At 42.7% G+C, this 21,039-nt stretch overlaps 1 protein-coding gene across 2 annotated transcripts; it reads right to left on the reverse strand.

Moving 5' to 3' along the window:
- Positions 1–590: 590 nt before the first annotated feature.
- LOC121985232 (zinc finger CCCH domain-containing protein 5-like) lies at positions 591–7,209 on the reverse strand. 2 transcript variants are annotated; one of them, XM_042538551.1, is made up of 7 exons: positions 6,816–7,209; positions 6,554–6,675; positions 6,224–6,289; positions 5,952–6,065; positions 5,554–5,835; positions 5,141–5,467; positions 591–1,522 (listed from the first exon to the last, which is right to left on the reverse strand). In XM_042538551.1, the coding sequence occupies exons 1-7, from the start codon at positions 6,859–6,861 to the stop codon at positions 1,274–1,276; spliced, it is 1,206 nt and encodes a 401-aa protein (XP_042394485.1). In that variant the 5' UTR covers positions 6,862–7,209; the 3' UTR covers positions 591–1,273. The 2 variants fall into 2 exon arrangements, with proteins under 2 accessions (XP_042394485.1, XP_042394484.1); XM_042538550.1 differs by having other exon boundaries at positions 6,554–6,702.
- Between the last annotated feature and the right edge of the window lie 13,830 nt (positions 7,210–21,039).

The raw sequence follows: 21,039 nt of genomic DNA on the forward strand, positions 1-21,039 counted from the left end.
AAGAAATAATATTATATTTGTTTTAGCTAAAAATTCTTTATTTGATTCATATAATATATTAATAAGGAATACAATTTTTACAATAAAAGCAATTCACATAATTTTTTTTTTAAATACATCTGCACATAATTTACTTCAATAAACCTAACAAAATTGCTTACTACTATAAGACCGATCAGATGGACCAGCTAAACCGGCCTAATTAGATCAACTCAAATACTCAACCAATGAATAGTTGAAACCAATCGACCTGACCAGATTGATTGGGTCAACTATCCTGTCTGATCCAACCCGACCAAATGAGCAATCCCAATAGATCAACTCAACAGGATCAATTGAATCAAATGCAATATGGATTACCCAAACCACTTAAACTCTGTAAATGGCTCAACCCACTCTATGAACCCCAAACTATTAGAATAGATAATGACTATTATATATTTAAAATAGTCATATAGAAATAGATATTCAAGGAGAGCTTTAGAACAAAGCTGCTATGTGATCAAGAGTTCGAGTGCAGATAATTACTTTAAAAAAAATACTCAATAGACCATGAAAATACAATACCTTAGTCAGATCAACACTAAAGAGACATCAAGATGAAATTAAATTAAGAATGGAAAGCAATTATCTGCAGTACCTTGCCGGAGGATGTTCTGATCATAAATTACACCAGTTGCGAAATATTCTGCTCATAAATGGCAGAGACAAAACGATGAATAAGAGGTCTACTGCAAAATACCCAGCAACTGCAGCTGCTGTGAAGGAATGCACATTGTGTGATTGTAAAGAGATTTGACAAACTGTTTAGAGCAGGGAGGAGGGAAGGCGTGTAGTCATTGATCCTAGCTTGGGAGGGATAAAAGCTGGAAGAGGGAATAGTAGCTTTGTTTGGCCTTGTAACTAAATGAAATGCTCCTGCATTGAGGGGAAAAAAAGGACCCCAGCCAGTGCCATGCCTGCACCAGCAGTAGCTTATTTCCAAAGAAGGTGATGGTGTCGTCTGTGAGAACAATGATAATACTAAAAGGGCAAGGAGATTGACCAAGCCATGTACCTCCCTTCCATTCTTAAGCAATGAAATATGAGCTTCAGCTGTACTTCAAAGAAGAATCTAAATAGCAAATTCAACTTTTCTCAGCTTCAACTACATATCTTCTGGCTAGAATGGGTTGTCTCTAGTGATTGGAGTGGAAATTTAAGGATGGATGAGCAACTGGAGACTGAAATTCTTGCAGAAAGATTGAACTATTGCAGTAGCAGGGCCTCTAATTCAGTTTTCAGAAGGTTTTCTCAAAGAGAAATGTTCTTGGCTAGAAATAAATTCAGGCTGCAGCTCTCTGGCTGATGAGGGAGCGAATGCTGCAACAGGGAATCCAGTAGGGTAAGAGGCAGGAGGCAGATCAGAGAGAGAAGACATGGATGAGTTGTAGCTCATAGTCAGAAATGGATGATCATATTTGCATGTTTGTCCAAACTTACACGAGCCGTGCTGCATGTAGTAAGTGCAAGTTTGAGCTCCCTGCAACAGAATTCAGACAAAAAATAATGTTAATTCTCCAGTAGATAAAACATTACTTTGGAGGGGAAAAATCAACCAAAAAATAATCAAATGAGTTAATTACTTCAGTGAGAATAGCAAGTCAACATAAAACAAGATTTTTCATGCTAATGTAGAAAATTTACTCCAATTTGCTAGATTCCTTTTTTTCTAACACACAATCCCACTTGGAATATTCATCCTTTTGAAGCTCTCTTTTGTCTTTGTATGGTACCAATGACAAACCTAGAAACAATGCTTAGTTTTTGATGATTGGACAGAAAATTTGCCCTGCAGCTACTGCCAAGAAAATGACCATAACAAGCTTGGCACCTATTATAATAGAATAGGAAGAAATTGATGAAAATACCATTAATAGAATAAAGAATGACAGTTTTGTGTGATTGCCATATGCCCATTAGGGTTTAGGGTTTGTAAAGCCCGCCACATACTTTTTGATTGCAGTATTGGACTATTAAAAATCAACTCATTCAAAAAGTAATATAGCAAATGAGAATGATAAGATGGATGAACTTACTAAAAATACTAATATCCAAGAGCAATAGGTGCAGCTCTAATCAATAATAAAATGAGAGAAATATATATAATGGCCATGTTTAAAGGTGACAAGTTGATTATATAGTTATAAAGTTGAACGTATTAAAATAGGTGTGATGGGTAGAAGGAGACCAAAAGAAATATTAATTAATGTATCAAAAAACGGACTTCATTTATTTGAATATTCCTAGTCAAATATCAATCAAGGGAAATAGTTAGCCCAAATCGATGATGATGACTACGACTTGTAGTTGAATCATGAATGACTATTCAACTTAAGTCAATCAATTGGCAATGGTAGACAACAAGTTCTTTCTATATGCAGTTTATTGTAATTATAGGATCTCCTTCAATCTCTGCTGAGATATTTCTAGTTCTATGGAAATTACCTCAGATTTGGAGGTAGTATGATCTGTGCACTAGCCAACCCCTTTGAGTAGATCATCAACCCGAAGGATAGCAGGCAATTATCAATGGCTACTGGTGGCAGCATATCATTTTTATGTTTCCATCATTAAAGAGACTTGTCATGGCTTCTAATGTTCTATAATGGTTAGGGCCTAAAAGCAGAACAGGTTTCAACATAGTTGAAGCCTCTTATATTCAGCTACAGTAGTTTCATGTTTTAATTCACTTGGTCAGAAAATCATTATCAAACTGAAGTTTTGAGAATTCTCTTTTTGTAATTGAATGTGGGGAAATCACCCTTGAAGCTTCCAGAACTTTTTGGGATGGCAGACAGGTTCCGCGTGTACAACTCAAATTGTAGCCAGTGTAAGCTCAAAGCTCGTTTGTCGCTCTCAAGCAACTCCAACCTGAAGCCACCACATGCCACTAAGAAATTAGGTAGTTCTTATTCCTGAGGACCATACAAGTCGCCCTCCCATCATCTTGAACACCTTTGCATCATAGACAGTGTCATTCCAAAATCATATGTAGCCTTCTAAGAGCTTTCCACTACATACAACCAAGTGGCAAAAGACGAAGCGCTCGCCCCAAGTGCCCAGGCCCAGACCAACACGGAAGAGATAAATCACGGTGATTGAGGAGACAAGTGGATTTGGGGGGAGTTATGCAAAGATTTACGCCCTGCTAGCTCTAAGGTTTGACCCCTCGACCTCAAGTGGCAAACCTCCATCCACTTACCACCTCAGCTATAACCATGGGGGCTCCACTGCATACAACCGAGAGAAAAAAAATGATAATCCCAATTAGCTTCATTGACTATCCCTTGGGCGTGCATACAACCGAGAGAGAGAGAGCCTAATTATGGAAGAGATGGGAGGAGCAATGTATCCCCCAACCTTCCGAACAGTCCCCCAACCTTCCGAACAGAGCAGTCCTCCCACCTCTGACAAGTCTCTAGAAAAACCCAAGCCAGCTCAAATTGAGCAATATCAGCTTCAAACAAGCATCCAAGTGCAGATCTACCTCAAGTCCAACCACAATACACCTTCAGTCACTCCACTAGAAGCCTCATTTACAATTTGTACCAGACTACTACAACCTAGACTAAAGTTAACTGAGAGTCATCAACCTAGGTAAATATTTTACTTGAACTCATCCATTCTGAGCCTGATTATTAACAAAATTTGGCAACCACTATTATTTGTTGGGTCCTGACAATAATAGTGAAGTTGAGATTGCAGGAAAAATAAGCTATCTAAGGAAACAAAAACATCAATCATGGGAAGCTCGTGCCAACTCAAATATTGAGTCGACATTCATCACATTCTAATCTTCCAATACACATCTACTTTATCATTCAAAAGACTTATAATGTCCTCCTGCAATGTTGTTTTAAACATTTTCTTAGTGATTGTTTTGCATCTTTTAAATGGTTTTCCTCTAGTTTTTTCCATTAAAGTACAATTTTGAATTCATCCTCACAATTCATAAATTGCACCTTATAAACTGAGGAATAATTTACAAAATCAGATGATTTAGTCAAGCCACCTGTGCTAGGAAGTCACTGTTGGTATGGGCTCTACACATGCAAACTATGTGAAAATAGGTGATTGCTCTAAGAATCGACTACAAAATGGTAGTTATAGGCTATAACATGGGCATGGAATCTTAAAACAAGATAGATGATTGTGCAGAATGATCTGTAAGCCTTATCATCTATTCATCATGTAAAAGAGGTTAAGTTTTGGCATTTCATGACCAAGTACACTTTAATTTCACCAGCCATATAAAATACACATAAAAAGGTAAAAGAACCAAGGTACTACCATTTTTATCCTACTAGATACATAGAGTTTGTCACTAAATGAACATGAATGTATTTTGGGCATTCAGAACTCAGATACATGTTTACATTTATGAGTAAATGTTAAACACATGAAATTGTAGTCAATCTACCACATAAAGAGTTCCAGGTATCAGATTCTAAAGTATCAAAGTTCTGAAGATCACTGGAAGAAGGTCTTTGAAAGAAATTTTGAAGACCATAAATAAGTGCACCATAATAGAGAAAGAAAATAAATATAATTAGGAAGAAAGATAATCCATAAAAAGGTAACCTTTGTGATTCCCCCCCCCCCCCCCACCCAAAAAAAAAAAAGTTTATCGGATTAATTACGTTAACTTGCACCCTGTCACTTTTGAAGAAAAAATGTTGACTTGTCAATAATAAGATGTTCTAAGATATTCCATTATGAAGATATTATATTTCACTTAGGTTGAGCAGGACCAGTGTGACCCAATGCAGTGCCATATGCAAGCAACAATTAAAGACAAAAAGATTGTTTTTGTTCCTTCACAAAATGAGAATTTTCTAAAAAAATTTACCCTAAATTTGTGGGCGAAATTTAGGAGCCTGAAATGGACATGTTTTCTACATTTTTTGAATTTCAGAGCTTAAGGGTTATTAGATAGTAGATACTCAAAACTCTTCATGCTTAAGATTTTGAAACACAATCCCATACTTTGGAACACAAATAAGAAATTAAGCACTCAAGACAACATTTCAGCTCTCAGAAAATCATTAGCTCAATTTTCTACACATGATCAAAGTATAAAGTGGAGTCGTAGTGTTACCGGTCGAAGGGGTAAGCCTAAAGCATTTAGAATAACATTAGTCCTTGGCATGTTCCAATCTGGGGGATGATGATATTTGCACATGGCTCCAAATTTACAATCCCCTGTCCTCAGGTAGAACTGGCATTCAGGTTGCCCAGGTCTCTCAGGATACTTGATTTCCCTCTGACCAGCACTTGGAGGTCCAGCTGATGATGAAGAAATTTGAGGTCCAGATGCAGTTGCTTCTGTAAAAGACACTTGGTTTGGTAATCCTTGGATTTGCCCCACTTGAATTGATTGTTGACCAGAAGATGTTGCTACAGGGTTCATATGTGCCTGGATTGCCTGAATTTTCACGAAATAAGATATCAGTAATTATCTCTTCTGGGCTCTGAAAATTATGGCAAAAAAAAACCAAAAAATTCACAAACCGCATAAGTGTTCCAGCCCTGAACTGGAACGACTCCAGGTGATATCATAGGAGGGTAAGACACTGGCATATATGATCCAGGCAGCACTGATGGTCTAGCAACTTGCCAATTAACATAAGGGGGATATTGATGAGAAGGAACTGATAGTTGCTGCACCAATGGATAAAATGTAGGCGCAGGAGACGGGACAGAGGGCCCAGCAAGTTGTGGGTGATGGAATTTACAGGTAGGACCAAATTTGCACAGTCCTGTCTTGATGTAGAAGGCACACTCTTTCTCGCCCTGCAGTTTCACCAAGTTCGCTGACATGAGTATCAACCATGTCAACATGCTCCTTGGAGAAAATGTCAACTTGTATATTACCAATCCATTCAAAGTACACAATAGAAGAGTCTAACCGGTCTTAATGGGTATCCACTATAATTCAATGAGACTGTTGAAGATCCTTCCTGTCTAGGGTGATGAAACTTGCAAGTGGATCCAAATTTACAATTTCCAGTTCTCATGTAGTGCTACAAAGAAAGTTCAGTATTGTTAACACTAAACGTAAACAATGCAAAACTCCAAATTCAAATAAAATCCCTGGTGCTTAAAGATCAGATCAAATTCTCGTTTCGCAACTTAGTGACAAAAGATAGAGATCTAATCAAGAAAATATTAAGTGAAGTACCTCGCATACAGGCTGACCGACTCGCTCAGGATACTCCACAGCGCCAGTCCTGCCAGCTCCAGTCAACTGAAAATGGTGTAGAAACAACTTACTAATGCAAGGGTGAAGCTGCAGGAATTGCAATCAAAGTCCCAAAGTAATGGCTTGCGATTTTTGGTAACTTTTGTGTCTCAAAATACATACTTTATCCCATTTCATTTTAATTACAAAAAAAGTTAAACAGTTAGATGGGGCAAGAAAACAGCATAAGTTGATAAAAGCGAGACCCCAAGAGAATGAACGCGACCTAATGAAAGCAGTTCAAAAGTAAAATTCCTACAAAATCCTTACTGATCGACGATGGCGGGGATGATTGTAACGGCACTTCTCACCATAGCTGCACGCTCCAGTCCTCATGTAGTAGGCACAATCCGGCTCTCCAGGTCTCTCCGGGTACTGCCCGTCTCCTCCTCCTCCAAATCCCAAGCGCCACATGGACTCTTCAGCGCACAAAAATAAGCAGGCAAAAGGGGAAATTTCTAACATTATCCCAATCTCCCGATACGGCGCCAAATACACACCAAAGGAGAACGAGAAAAGCAAACAGAGGTACCTTCGAGACCAGTTTCGGGGCCGGAACCTCCTCCGTACAGCTTCATTAGCGTGGATCGACCGCGGCGGCAGCGATTTCCCTGGGGAGGAGGGCGGCGGCGGAGGGAGGGTTCTAGATGGTTGCGGAACCAAGATTAGCGGTATTCGGGCGTCCAAACCTATCAATATCGCAATCGACGCTCGTACTTCTTCAACTGCCTCCTCCTCCTCCTCCTCCAGTTCTCCCTTCGCCCCTCACTGCCGTCCCGCCCTTTCTCCCTGCGCTGACCCTCCTAACTTTAGTGGAAATGGAGTTCTACCTCTGATCTCTGGTTTATATACGCGCCAATGAAAGCGGAGCAGGCTGCCCGTATCTATGACTTGCTCGGCTGCGTCCTTCGCTTCGAACCGTAGTCCCACGAATAAATAACCAGCTGCCCGTTTCCCATATTACCCTCGATCTTCTCCCCAAATTAACGAAATCCATAAGCCGTATACGATCCAAGCACGCGCAGCGCTGCCCTCCACTCCCAAAGCGAGTGCAAAATGGGTGAGGTCGGCAATCACAGGTGGCGCTCGACGAACCGTTCGGACCGGACGAAGCCTGTTCGACGAGTCCGGTGGATCCTAATGACTCGCGGAGGAGGGAGCCTGAGTTGTCGGCGGAGCGACATTTAGGCGGAGTGCGGTGGAGAGGGCAGAGTGGTGGTTTCGGGAGTTGCGAAGGGCAATCTCGGGTATTTGGTTCCCGGCGGCCCCCACCGCGAGGATCCGGTTCCCGAGGCTTGACGGTCGGTGCGGCCAATGGAGTCTGGCCACGTGGCACAGTTTTGGAAAAGTTTGGGCGAGATCATCAAAAGGTGGTCCCCGGCAGCCCACGACGGTGATAGGCGAAGAGCAAGGCTATGGAAAGTAGGCGAAGTAGACTGTGGAACGAGTGGTAGACTTGACTATTCAATCAGTGTTTTCCAAATAGTCACAAAAAGTAAGGTGATAAAAAATATTAGTACTTCAACAAATAAATAATATTTTATATATATATATTTTTAAAAAACTCTTATTATAATTTTTTACAAATAAACAAATAATTTTTTTAATACTCTTTTCTAAGACTATATAAAATAAAATATAGTCTTAGATATAATATAAAATAAAATCACTTTAATTTAATCAAAATTACTATTATAAATAATTTTACATTGAACTAATCATAATTCCTTAAAATTATTCAATTCATCTCTTTCGTTACTAAGCTTCGTGGGCAGGGGTCGGTAGACTTGTTGGAGCCCACCACACTTGTGGACAATTGAATTTTGTCATCTTCAAATTATAATTTTTTAGTTTATATCAAAATCTAAGAGTCAATTTTTCTTCGGTGAGAAAAAGAAATGTGATAATTTTCATCCGAAAATCCTTCCAAGATGATCTCACACGCATGGGAGGGAAGATAATTATTTTGGCCCAACAGAATGGTACTTTTACTCGGGAAGACATATACGCTAGCAGGTTATTCCCGTACCTACAAAGACCAGGATTAAATCAAATTTTCTTTTAAATGGTGAAAAAGTGGAGGGATAAATAAAATTGTAAAATTGATGAATATAGATAAAAGTATTATATTTATATATATATATATATATATATATACATATATATATATATATAAAAGTAAAAAATTATTTAATTATATATTAAACGTGCTTAGAGTATCCACATCAACTATCCTATCCAAATATTTTATCTTAAATTTTGGATAAGATAGCTAAAAAAATTTTACATCAGCTATCCTATCCATTCTTTAAATTTGGATTTATGAATAATGATTCTCTAAATTTAGGAAATAAAATCTCTGCACTAAAAATAAAATAATATTTCTTTTTAATCTCTCTTTTTTCCACTCAATCTTTTCAATCTCTCTCCTTCCACTCATTCCATAAATATAATAATAAAAAAATATAAGAAAATAATAAAAAATTAAAAATGATGAAAATTTTAGGGTAGTTTATGTGGTGTATAGTGAAAAATAATTGTCTAAATTTAATAAAGTAAGTCATTTATCTTAAATTTTAGATATGGTAATAGAGAAATTGATGCGGATGCTTTTAGATTTTTTTATATGTTTTAAAAATATTTTTAACTAAATTGAACTTATAAAAATTATTAATTTACCCACTGTTGAATTATGTATAATATTTATTTGTATTCATCTTTTAAAAGATGAGGGCCAATTATTTTTAAAAGATTAAAATTTGGTGACCTATAAAATGTTAAAAGTTGACTATATTTGTTCATTTTTTCGGGATCTCCCTAACAGTGTTATTCTTTTTTTTTCCAACCTAGTTCGTGTCAAACTAAATCCTAGTAAGAAATTTCTCTTTCTATTCCCTTACCCATTAGACCTTATTTAGATTTCATCTTTCTCTCCAAAGACTTCTGAAGTCTAAATCTCTTTCTTCATCTTTTCTATGAATGGCATACCTCATTTTTTCCAATCTTTTAGGTAGTTCTTTTGAATTTTTTAATCTAACTTTGATTTTCTTATTCTTTTTATTTATTCTTCTTTTTTATGACAGTAATATTGGTCGTAACATAATCTCCTATGTCTTATATACTTAATGATCCAGTTGATATCGGAGGATGGGCTAACTCCATAGGCCATCAAAGAGGAGTATTTTTGGCAAGTTGAACGTGGGCCGGCTCCTATCGAGTTAGCTTTGGTCAGGGTATGTTGGTATAATCAACTTCTGGTCAAGATTAACTAGATTGATTAAATTTGAGTTGACTAGAGTTGGGTTTCAATATTTGATCAATATATCAGTGTCAATGTTGATCGAATACTTGAAAATCGATCAATCTGTTACTTGATCAAGTGAGGTGTCAGGTAGGTCAAGGTTGATCGAATACTTGATAGTTGATCAATACGTTAGTTGGTTGAATAAAGAGTCCAAGTGAATCACGGTGGATGAGAAACTTGGTAGTAGAAAGTTCAATAGGGAGTTGACATGAGGTGATCAGAAGTCCAAGTGAGTCACGGTTGGTCGGACATTTGGCAGTCAAAAGTTCAATAAGGAGTTGACATGAGACGAGAAGTCCAAGTGTGTCATAGTTAACCAGACACGCGGTGGTCAGAAATTCAACGAGAAGTTGACATGAGATGAGAAGTCCAAGGGGGTCACAGTTGACTGGGCATTTGATATGCGAGGAAAGTTCAAGGGAGTCATGGATGACTGAACACTTAATATGAGAAGCAAAGTCCAAGTTAGTCAAGGTTAACCAAATACTTAGCATGAGATGGGTAAAGTCCAAGTGGATCATAAATTATCGGATACTTGGCATGTAGATAAAAGTCCTAACTGGTAATTAAGAATTGGATATTAAGTGAGAATGGTGAAATCCTAGCAAGTCAAGATTGACTGGATGTAAGATAATGGAAAGCCTCAGTAGGTCAAGGTTGATCGGGATGATGAGCAAATGAAATCCTAATAGGTTGAGGTCAACTGAATATCAAGAAAGAGGAGAATACAACTTTGATAAGACTACAATAGAAGTATCAGTTTCAATCAACTGATGAACTCTAAACTCTAAACTTTAAAATTCGGGATTTGAGGTATTTTTAGAATTTACTACAATACTTTAGGGTTTGCTATAATAACTACTTTAGGGTTTGCTATAATAACTGGGTTAGACTTTCTATTATAAGGTTTAGAGGTTGCTATAGTACTAGGGTTGTTATGGTACCATAAGGTTTGCTAAAATAATTTCAAGGTTTGCTACAATGTCGAGTTTAGATTTTCTGCTATAATATTTTTGCAACAATAGTAGTCAATTGTTGGGTTTCAGCAATCTATTGCTGACATTGTAGCAGGGAATAAAATATTACGAAACTCATTGTTCGGTTCAACTATTTGTGATCAATCGACTGCTAGGGTTTAACATTCGACTAATGGTGGTTAAATAGAATAGGTAAAAGTCATTTGTTGTCGAGTTATGGAAAATGGAAGTCGATTAGTAAGTGGAAATCAGCATGATAATAACCCTATAAAAGAAGGGGTTTAAGGGAAATCGAAGGTCATTCTTGGGAGTTTGAGGATGACATGTTATTGCATTTCCAGACCAATAAGAGGCATTCCAAAGTAACAAGAAAGCGTATAAAGTGAGATTCATGTAAAGTTATTTACTTTCATTCTTTTTCTCTTGCATTTCATATTCTTATTGTATTGTTGTAAAAATAGATTATAAGAGACTTCTCCGTCTTTAAAAATGTAGGATCGTAATGCACGTGAGAGGAGGGGGGTGAATCACATGGTTTTTAAAAACATAACATTTTTTCAATTTTGAAAACGAGTACACAGCATAAATAATGTAAAACATAAACCGAAAAAGAAAAAACACAATAACTCGAAGAGTTACTTGGTTCGAAGCCTTCGACGACTCATACTCCAAGACCCACGATCTTTTGGACCGTATCGATGGGCAATCCACTATAATTCTCTTCTAAAATCGTCGGAAAAGGGAATTGAGTACAATAGAATAATAAAGACAAATGTAACAAACTATATTTTCCTTTATGCAGTAATTAAGTACAAATATAACTTCGTTACCCAACACTCAGAAGAAGATCGGATCGAGCTCAGTGTTGGATGACTTCTCAGTGATAGTCGGGCGTAGTAGAGTCGTAGCACAGCAGAAGGATGAAGTCGGAGCAGTCGAAAATTCAAAGGGCCACGTATTGAACTTGTAAGTGAGTTGTGTAGAATGCTTGGCCAACCCCTTCTTTTATAAACTGTTTAGGACACCTCCAAGCCTCATCCAAGGCACCTCTAACTCCAAAATTAATTTCTAAAACCTCGGTCACAATAAGTTCCACTTACTATGACTTTTATCTTCTTGAGGGCACCTTTAAGCACTCTGAGGTGCCTCCAGGGTGCCTCTACACCACGAAGCTATGATCTGAGGGTGCCTCTGGCTCATCCAGGGTGCCTCCAAGCTATGATCTGAGGCACCTCAGCAGGTTGGAATCATCTCGGACACTGTTCATCTAAGGCTGATTTTTGCTCATTTTGTCCTACAAAGTGTGTTAGTCTAAAAAATAAAGTATACCCTGTAAAATGAAGTTAGCGCAATAATCAAATAAGAGTTTATTAATTAGATCGTGTTTGTTCAAAACTAGGATCTAGTTAAAGTCTCAGTTTAGGAATCCAAAATGGACCCTAAACTAGATTCGCACCTAAAGTATCTATAGGATCGAAAAGAGTTTAGATGTCTCCATAATAGCATGATATTGTCCACTTTGGGCCTAAACCCTCATGGTTTTGCTCTTGGGCTCTCCCCAAAAGGTCTCATGCCAATGGAGATATTTTTTCTCTTATAAACTCATGATCTTTTCCATGTGTTTTCAATGTGGGACTATGTTTGTAACCTTGCAACCCCAACAATCACCCCCTCAAACAAAGGACCACGGGCTTCCCACGTCCGATCCTCAACCCACCAGATCTTCCTGCCCCTCGATCCACCCGACCTACTAGGACTTCCTGCTGTTGGAATGTATACTAAAAGTCTAGCTTTTTGTATAAACATTTATGCAGAAATAAGAATCATATTAGTCAAATATCTACATTTATAAGTTAAGTGTAGTTGTTCAATTAATTTATATTGTGGATAACTGTTGGGGTTGCAAGGTTGAAAACATAGTCCCATATTGAAAACACATGGGAAAGATCATGGGTTTATAAAGAGAAAAGATATATTCATTGGAATGAGGCCTTTTGGAGAGAGCCCAGAAACAAATCATGAGAGCTTAGGCCCAAAGTGGATAATATCATGCAATTGTGGAGATATCTAAATTCTTTTCGATCCTACAATTGGTATGAGCTATGTGGGTACAATATTGATCTCGAACAAAGAAAGTGGGGGCTCCTATGTTTAGATCAAGAGGACCAAACACCAGGCAAAAAATCCTAGTTGCAGCTAGGCAAGGAAGTCCTAGTAGGTCGGGCAGGAAGACCTGATGGGTCAAGGATTGGACGTGGGAAGCCCGTGGTCCTTTGTTTGAGGGGGGGATTGTTGGGGTTGCAAGGTTGCAAACATAGTCCCATATTGAAAACACATGGAAAAGATCATGGGTTTATAAAGAGAAAAGATATCTCCATTGGAATGAGACCTTTTGGGGAGAGCTCAGGAGCAAAACCATGAGGACTTAGGTCCAAAGTGGACAATATCATACAATTATGGAGATATCTAAATTCTTTTCAATCATACAATAGCATGGTGTGTGGTGTCATACACAGAAGATCATGTTATCGGTTCTTTATAAATTATAAACAGTAGCTCACGACTAAGATGAAAATGAATAAACCATTGGAATAATCGTAGTGTAATTTGGTATTAGTTTATCTTAACTATAAAATTACACTAGTACACTCTGAGTGTATTGAGCATGATCATTTAAGGTAAGTTCTTTTTGTACTGACTTAATAAAAGAACAAGACCTTAGTTATTATGGAAGTGTGTGCTCTTAATCCTAATATAATAACAAGCACATATATTTAGTATTTATTTCTTTAACTTATCAAAGAGTGAGATTTAGCTCGATAAATCAATAGACCTGATAAAGTTGAGAAATGATATTACTTATAGTGTGTGTTGTTGATTATAGAAGAAAACTGTGTCTTAGTAATCTAGTTTGATAATGCCCCAAGAGGAGCTCATAAGGATTGTCATGTTAAACCCTGCAGGTGGACTTAGTCTGACGACTGACATGACGATAAGGTTGAGTGATACTACTCTTGGACTAAGACATTAATTAAAATGAGTTGTCAGTAACTCAATTAATTAGTGGATATTCGATATCTTAAACACAGGGAGACTAACACACTCATAATAAGAAGGAGCCCAAAATATAATTTGGGATTGGTGCGGTAGTTCAATAATAATTCTTTAATGGAATGAATTATTATTGATGAAATTAAGTTGGGTGTTCGGGGCGAACACGGGAAGCTTAATTTCATCGGAAGACTAAAATCAATTCCTCCTCTCGATCTCTATCGTAGCCTCTTATTTATAAAGTATTATACCCATCAATACTCACCTTTATACTCATCCTAAGGTGGCCGGCCAAGCCTTGCTTGGAGCCCAAGCAAGGGGCCGACCAAGTTAATCCTTGGATGAACCAAGTGGTAGCCGACCCTAGCTTGAGTCCAAGCTTAGGTGGCCGGCCACAATAAAATTAAAAGGATTTTATTTTTTAAAATTTTTCTTATGTGGATTCCATGGTTTTAAAAAGAGAGTTTAAAATTTAAATATTTCCTTTTATAGCTTTCTACAAAAAATTAAGAAAAGATTTGATATCTTTCCTTATTTGTAGATTGAAAGAAAGATTTTAATTTTGATAAAACTTTCCTTTTTTGTAACTGATCCTGTCCGAACCGGTTATCAGTGGACGCTGGGCACGTGGCGCTTCCTGCTAGATCCTCGGATGCTCCGGTGAACCTGCAACAAAACCGAGCCGGGAGGGGTGTCCCGGCGACGGCCCTCCGACGCTCAAGTCAGGCGAGGAATAACAAAAAGGTGGCTTCAAGATGAAGATTTTTCATACCTCCAGTGGAGAAATGGAAGCCTTATATAGATCTCTCAAAGAAGTCTGGGCGTGCCAATCAAAGCAACCACCTGCCTTTGACCATGCCCAGGTATGGGTCTGTTAGAAGGGCCATGTCTGAATATGGATCTGTCAGGGAGACGTCCATGAGACCATACTGTTACTGTATCAGCCTCTCCGTGATGTGACGGCAAGATCGTGCGATCTTGTGTAAGGCCTAATCATCAGACATGCTTCTGCTGATATCTCATATCCTGAGCCGAGCGCATAGGCCGCTCGGCACCCTTTATACCCTCGCCCCTATTTGGCCGAACGGACAACCCCCTCGGCCCTTGGCCCCTGCCGAGCGGACTCCCGCTCGGCCCTTCGGTCTTCCGGCCCTGGCGTCGGAAACATGAGCCCATGGATGGGCTTATCTCTAGCTCCATTCGGACCTACCCATCCGATCGGCTCGGCCATCCACCGCACAGCCTTTCATCGGTCCTCAGGTTGATCCCCTTCAGGAAGTGGGTTCCCCATTCTTACTGCCGGATCACTTGCCTTCCCTTCAAGTCTAGTCGAAGGAGGCAGTGAGTCCGACTGACTGGACTATATGTGTCCGAGCGGGCGGTCGCCGCTTTTCCGTAGCTTATAATATCACTGGGGCCGTCCGGCCCTTCTGCCAAATTCAGCCGCTCGGCTCTTTATTTTGGTTGTCTTGTCGCTTAATGTTGATATTTGCTTGTCTAGATCTCCTCGGAAATTATGCAAATCCTCTCCATTAAGTCGGAGCATGCGCGGTATGGGCGCATTAATTGCACTCGGTGACAGGGCGCCACGTGTCGACCCTTGTGTGGCGGCGGCGTCACTTACGATGGGACGCCCCCGTTTGAAATGGACGGCCCGATGGCGTCCTTGTTTCTCGTGACCTGGATCGGACGGCGGTGGCTGACCGGCCTCGGCCGTATAAAGCCTCCGTCTCTTTTTTGGCCGCATATTCGCTCGCGCGTTGCCTTCTGCTTCGTTCTGTTGCTGCGGCCTCCGGCGATCTAGTGTCTGGTTTTAGGCGGCGATCACCTCATCGGTGATTCTTTCCACCCGTTTCCTTCCCAGTGAGTCCTCTGCCTTCACTTAATAGGTCTTCCCTGCTCATTTCGCTCCTTTCGTTTCCCTTCCTTTGATTTTTTTCTGAGATGGCGAGTTCCTCCGAACCCGCTGTTAACATTTCGGGCCCCTGGTACCTGACCATGGAGAGCCGATTCGATGAGGAGCATGCCCAGCGCCTTGTTCGGACATACGGGCTTCCTGATGACCACGAAATAATTATAGCCGGCTCGTCGACTTTCCGCTCGGATTATTTATAGACGCCGGCCCGTCTCTCGATTTTTAACGACGGTGCTCGTCGGCGCGGATATTTATAGCCGGTCGGCGCGGCTCTCGATTTTTAACGACGGTGCTCGTCGACTTTCCGCTCGGATTATTTATAGACGCCGGCCCGTCTCTCGATTTTTAACGACGGTGCTCGTCGGCGCAGATATTTATAGCCGGTCGGTGCGGCTCTCGATTTTTAACGACGGTGCTCGTCGATGCGTCCCAGTGAGACTACACACCTGGCCGAACGGCTCAGGCCTTCGTTCCAGGCCACAACCTCCCGCTATCACCCTGATCAGCGCAGGGTTTTGGTTTTTCTTTCTGCCACCCTAGTATGCAGCCCGGCCGAACAGCTCGGGGTCTTCAAGTTCGAACGGTGCTTATATTCTATACGCAGCCCGGCCGAGCGGCCTAGGGTCTTCGAGTCCGAGCTCCCGGCTCGGATATGAACCTTACGGCCGAACGGTGAACCGTTCATCGGAGAATGCTCAATGTGTTTTTATCTTTTTGCTTCCTGCATCGCAAGCATATAGGCGACGAAAAAGTATATACATTTATATTTAGCGCACCTGTCACCCAGCGCGGAGAACGTACTCCCGACCGAACGGCTCATGGTCTATTTCGTCGAGCATTTTGGCTCAGATAATTTACCTCCGTCCGAACGGTACGGGGCCCCCGATTTTCGAGCGCTTGGCTCGACCCATATACCTCCGGCCGAGCGGCACGGGGCCTTCGTTTTTCGATGATAATGCCTTATTTTCGCTCTTTTGACCTTTCATTTCTGCATTTTCAGTAATCAGTCGAAAAATGTACACATGGTGATTTACAGTGATACACCTTTCACCCCGCCCGGTAAGGCTGGAGGTGGTTCGCACTCCACGGTCTATCTAGCTGCCGACCGTCCTCATCCTCCAGATAATACGCGCCCGAGCGGAGCTTTTCGATGATTTTGAAAGGACCTGCCCATGGAGCTTCAAGCTTGCCGACGTCACCGACCGGCTTGATCTTCTTCCAAACAAGATCGCCGACCTGGAATGATCGGGGAATGACGCGCCGGTTGTAGTTTTGCTTCATCCGCTGACGGTATGCCATCAGCCGAACGGACGCCTTCGCCCTCTCCTCTTCTACCAAGTCCAGCTCCATGTTTCTTCGTTCGGCGTTGTCATCATCGTAGCTCTGGATCCGGGTTGACTCAACTCCAACTTCGACCGGAATGACAGCCTCACCGCCATATACCAAATGGAACGGTGTGACTCCTGTCCCTTCTTTCGGCGTCGTTCGGATGGCCCACAGGACGCTCGGCACTTCATCTGGCCAACTCCCTCCCAAATGGTCGAGCCGAGCGCGCAGAATACGAAGAATTTCCCGGTTGGCGACTTCGGCTTGACCGTTGCTCTGAGGATAGGCCACGGATGTGAAATGTTGCTCAATGCCGTAGCTCTTGCACCAATCCTCTAACATCTTCCCTGTGAATTGCCGCCCGTTGTCGGACACTAGTCGGCGAGGGATGCCGAACCGGCAAATGATGTGTTGCCAGATGAATTTTTTAACCATTTGTTCAGTAATCTTTGCGAGCGGCTCGGCCTCCACCCACTTGGAGAAGTAATCCACCGCCACTAGTAAGAATTTCCTCTGCCCGGTCGCCATCGGAAATGGACCCACAATATCCATTCCCCATTGATCGAACGGACATGAGATGGTTGATGCCTTCATCTCCTCTGCCGGTCGGTGAGAGAAGTTGTGATACTTCTGGCATGAAAGGCAAGTAGATACCACCCGAGCGGCATCTGTTTGTAAAGTTGGCCAAAAGTATCCGGCTAAGAGGATCTTTTTGGCTAACGAGCATCCTCCCAGATGACCTCCGCATGATCCTTGATGTACTTCCTGGAGGATGTAAGCTGAGTCCTCCGAGCTTACACATTTCAGCAGAGGACGCGAGAAAGCTTTCTTGTAAAGCTGATCTCCGATGAGTGTAAATCGACCGGCTCTTCTTCTGAGGAGCCGGGCTGCATATTCATCGGATGGTGTGGTGCCTGAACGGAGAAATTCCATAATAGGTGTCCTCCAGTCTCTTGGAAATGTGAGGCCTTGCATCCGGTCGACATGCGCCACCAGCAGCGTTTTTTCAATTGGTTGCTGAATGGCGACCGGCGTTATTGAACTCGCGAGTTTGGCTAACTCATCGGCCGCCTGGTTCTCCGTTCGGGGAATCTTCTGAATAAGCACCTCTCGGAAAGTAGCTTTGAGTTTTTCAAAGGCCTCAGCGTAGAGCTTAAGCCGAACACAGTTGATTTCAAAGGTGCCGGAGAGTTGCTGAGCGGCTAACAGTGAATCCGAATAAAGTGTCACCCGACCGGCCCCCACATGCCGAGCGGCCTGCAATCCGGCTATAAGGGCCTCGTACTCGGCTTCATTGTTAGTCGCTTTGTAATCTAGCCGGATGGATAAGTGCATCTTTTCCTCCTGAGGTGAGAGTAGTAATATTCCGATCCCACTTCCGAGCCGGGTGGAGGATCCATCCACATATATTCTCCACATAGCCTCCGGCTCTGGTCTTTGCACTTCGGTCACAAAATCAGCCAAGGATTGGGCTTTAATCGCCGATCGTGGCTGATATTGGATGTCAAATTCACTTAATTCGTCCACTTGATAAGCCGTCCGGACGCTCGGATTCAACAGCACCCTTCCGAGTGGACTGCTTGCCGGACAATGATGGTGTGAGCCAAGAAATACGGTCAAGGCGAGCGGCTAGAACCAAAGCTAAGGCCAACTTCTCGAGCCCAATGTAACGAGATTCAGCTTTTAAAATGTGGCTTAGAAAATACACGGTTGCTCCTCGCCGCCTCACAAGTGCCGAGCCTACAACATGCTCGATGACAGATACATATACAGTGACTCACCCACGATCGGCTTGGCCAGCACAGGCAGAGAATTTAGATATGTCTTCAACTCTTCAAATGTTCGGTCACACTCTTCATCCCACTGGAACTTAGTAGCCTTGCGCAGGATCTTGAAGAATGGCAGGCTCCGGTCGGCGGTTCTGGAGATGAATCTGGATAAAGCAATTATCCGACCGGTCAACCTTTGCACTTCTCTTGTATTTCTTGGGGGCGGCATGTCTTGCAGTGCTTTCACCTTGCTGGGATTTGCTTCGATTCCCCGCTCGGTCACTATATACCCCAAGAAACGCCCTCCTTTAGCTCCGAACAGGCACTTCTGGGGATTTAGCTTGACTCCATATTTGCGCAATGTTCGGAAGGTTTCTTCCATATCCTTGAAAAGATCGACCGCTCGGACGGATTTGATAAGAATGTCGTCCACATAAACTTCCAGATTCCGCCCAATTTGCTCCTTGAACACCTTGTTCATCAAGCGTTGATAGGTGGCCCCGGCATTCTTCAATCCGAACGGCATCACTTTGTAGCAATATGTGCCGTCGGCCGTTACGAAGCTTACTTTTTCTTGATCCTCCCGGGCGAGCGGCACTTGATGATATCCTTGGTAGGCGTCAAGCATGCAAATTAATTCGCAGCCGGCCGTAGAGTCCACCAGCTGATCTATCCGGGGCAGAGGATAAAAGTCCTTGGGGCATGCTTTGTTTAGGTCTCGAAAGTCGATGCAGACCCTCCACTTGCCGCCCGGCTTGGAGACCAGCTCGGGAACTGCACCTCGCGTATGTGGCCGGCCTTCAGAAGTTTTTCTACTTCCGCCCGGATGATGGCATTTTGTTCGGCACTGAAGTCCCTTTTTCTCTGCTTCACTGGCCGAGCGTCCGGTCGGACATGCAACTCATGCTGCGTCAGGCTTGGCGAAATTCCGGGCAACTCATGTGTCGACCAGACAAAGACATCATGATTTCGCTGGAGGCATTGGATCAGCTTCTCCTTCTGCTCTTCTTCCAGATCCGAGGCGATAAAAGTCGTGGCCTCCGGTTGGGTCGGATGGATCTGAACTTCCTCCTTTTCATCATAAATTAAAGCAGGAGGTTTCTCGGTTATGGCATTTACCTCGATTCGGGGCGTCTTCCGAGCGGAGCAAGCTTCTGCTCGGATCATCTCTATATAGCACCGCCGAGCTGCTAGCTGATCTCCACTCACTTCTCCTACTTTGTCCTCCACATGGAACTTTATCTTCTGGTGGAAGGTTGAGACAACCGCTCGGAATTCGCCGAGCGCCGGTCGTCCCAAAATGACGTTGTAGGATGATGGAGAGTCGACCACCACGAAGTTTATTGTCCTGGTCCTCTTGAGCGACTCCTCTCCTAGCGAGGTGGCTAGCCGGATCTGTCCGACCGGCTGAACTTCGTTGCCCGTAAACCCGTAGAGCGGGGTCGTCATGGGCAGCAGCTCGGCTCGATCAATTTGCAGCTGATCGAACGCCTTCTTGAATATGATGTTGACCGAGCTCCCTGTGTCAACAAATATGCGGTGAATGGTGTAATTTGCTACTACCGCTTTAATGAGCAGCGCGTCGTCGTGGGGCACTTCTACTCCTTCCAAGTCCTCGGGTCCGAAAGTGATTTCCGGTCCACTTGCCCGCTCTTGGCTACAGCCGACCGCGTGGATCTGCAGCTGTCGGACGCCCGCCTTTCTGGCTCGATTGGAGTCTCCTCCGGTCGGTCCGCCGGCAATAACGCTGATTTCGCCCCGGGAAGTATTGTTCCGGTTTTCCTCTTCCCGAGCGGACGGTCGTGACCGTTCTCTGGACGCCCGGCGATTCTCCTGCCTTGGAGATCGGTGCCGCTCGGGTGTCTGCTGATGTCGTCTCTCGGTGCGGGTTCGGTCCGTTTCATGGGTCCTATGTCTCCTGTCGATGGGAGGAGATCGTCGTTCGGCTTTCCTGGGAACAGGATTGGATACAAAGGGAAGGCTTCGGCAATCCCTCGTGTTGTGCGTATCCGTCTGATGGAGGGTGCAGAACATAGGGGTCCACCTCTTCTTTGGCTTGGGCCGAGCGGCAGCCACCTCTTGTACGTGAGATCTGGCATGGGGGGATCGGATTGCATCGGCCCTCGGTCCTCTAGGGGGCTGCTGAGCGGTGTGCTGTTTCCGCTCGGCATGAGTAGATGCCCGCTCGGCTGGAGCTTCCTTTTTCCGAGTGGCTTGCGCTTCTTCCACATTTATATATTCGTTGGCTCGATGTAGCATGTGATCATAATCTCGGGGCGGCTTTCGGATGAGCGACCGGAAGAAGTCCCCATCCGCAAGGCCTTGCGTGAAGGCGTTCATCATCGTCTCCGAAGTGGCCGTTGGGATGTCCATCGCCACTTGGTTGAATCGCTGGATGTAAGCTCGAAGCGATT

This window comes from Zingiber officinale, chromosome 5B (assembly GCF_018446385.1).
Source record: "Zingiber officinale cultivar Zhangliang chromosome 5B, Zo_v1.1, whole genome shotgun sequence".
NCBI classification, from domain to species: domain Eukaryota; kingdom Viridiplantae; phylum Streptophyta; class Magnoliopsida; order Zingiberales; family Zingiberaceae; genus Zingiber; species Zingiber officinale.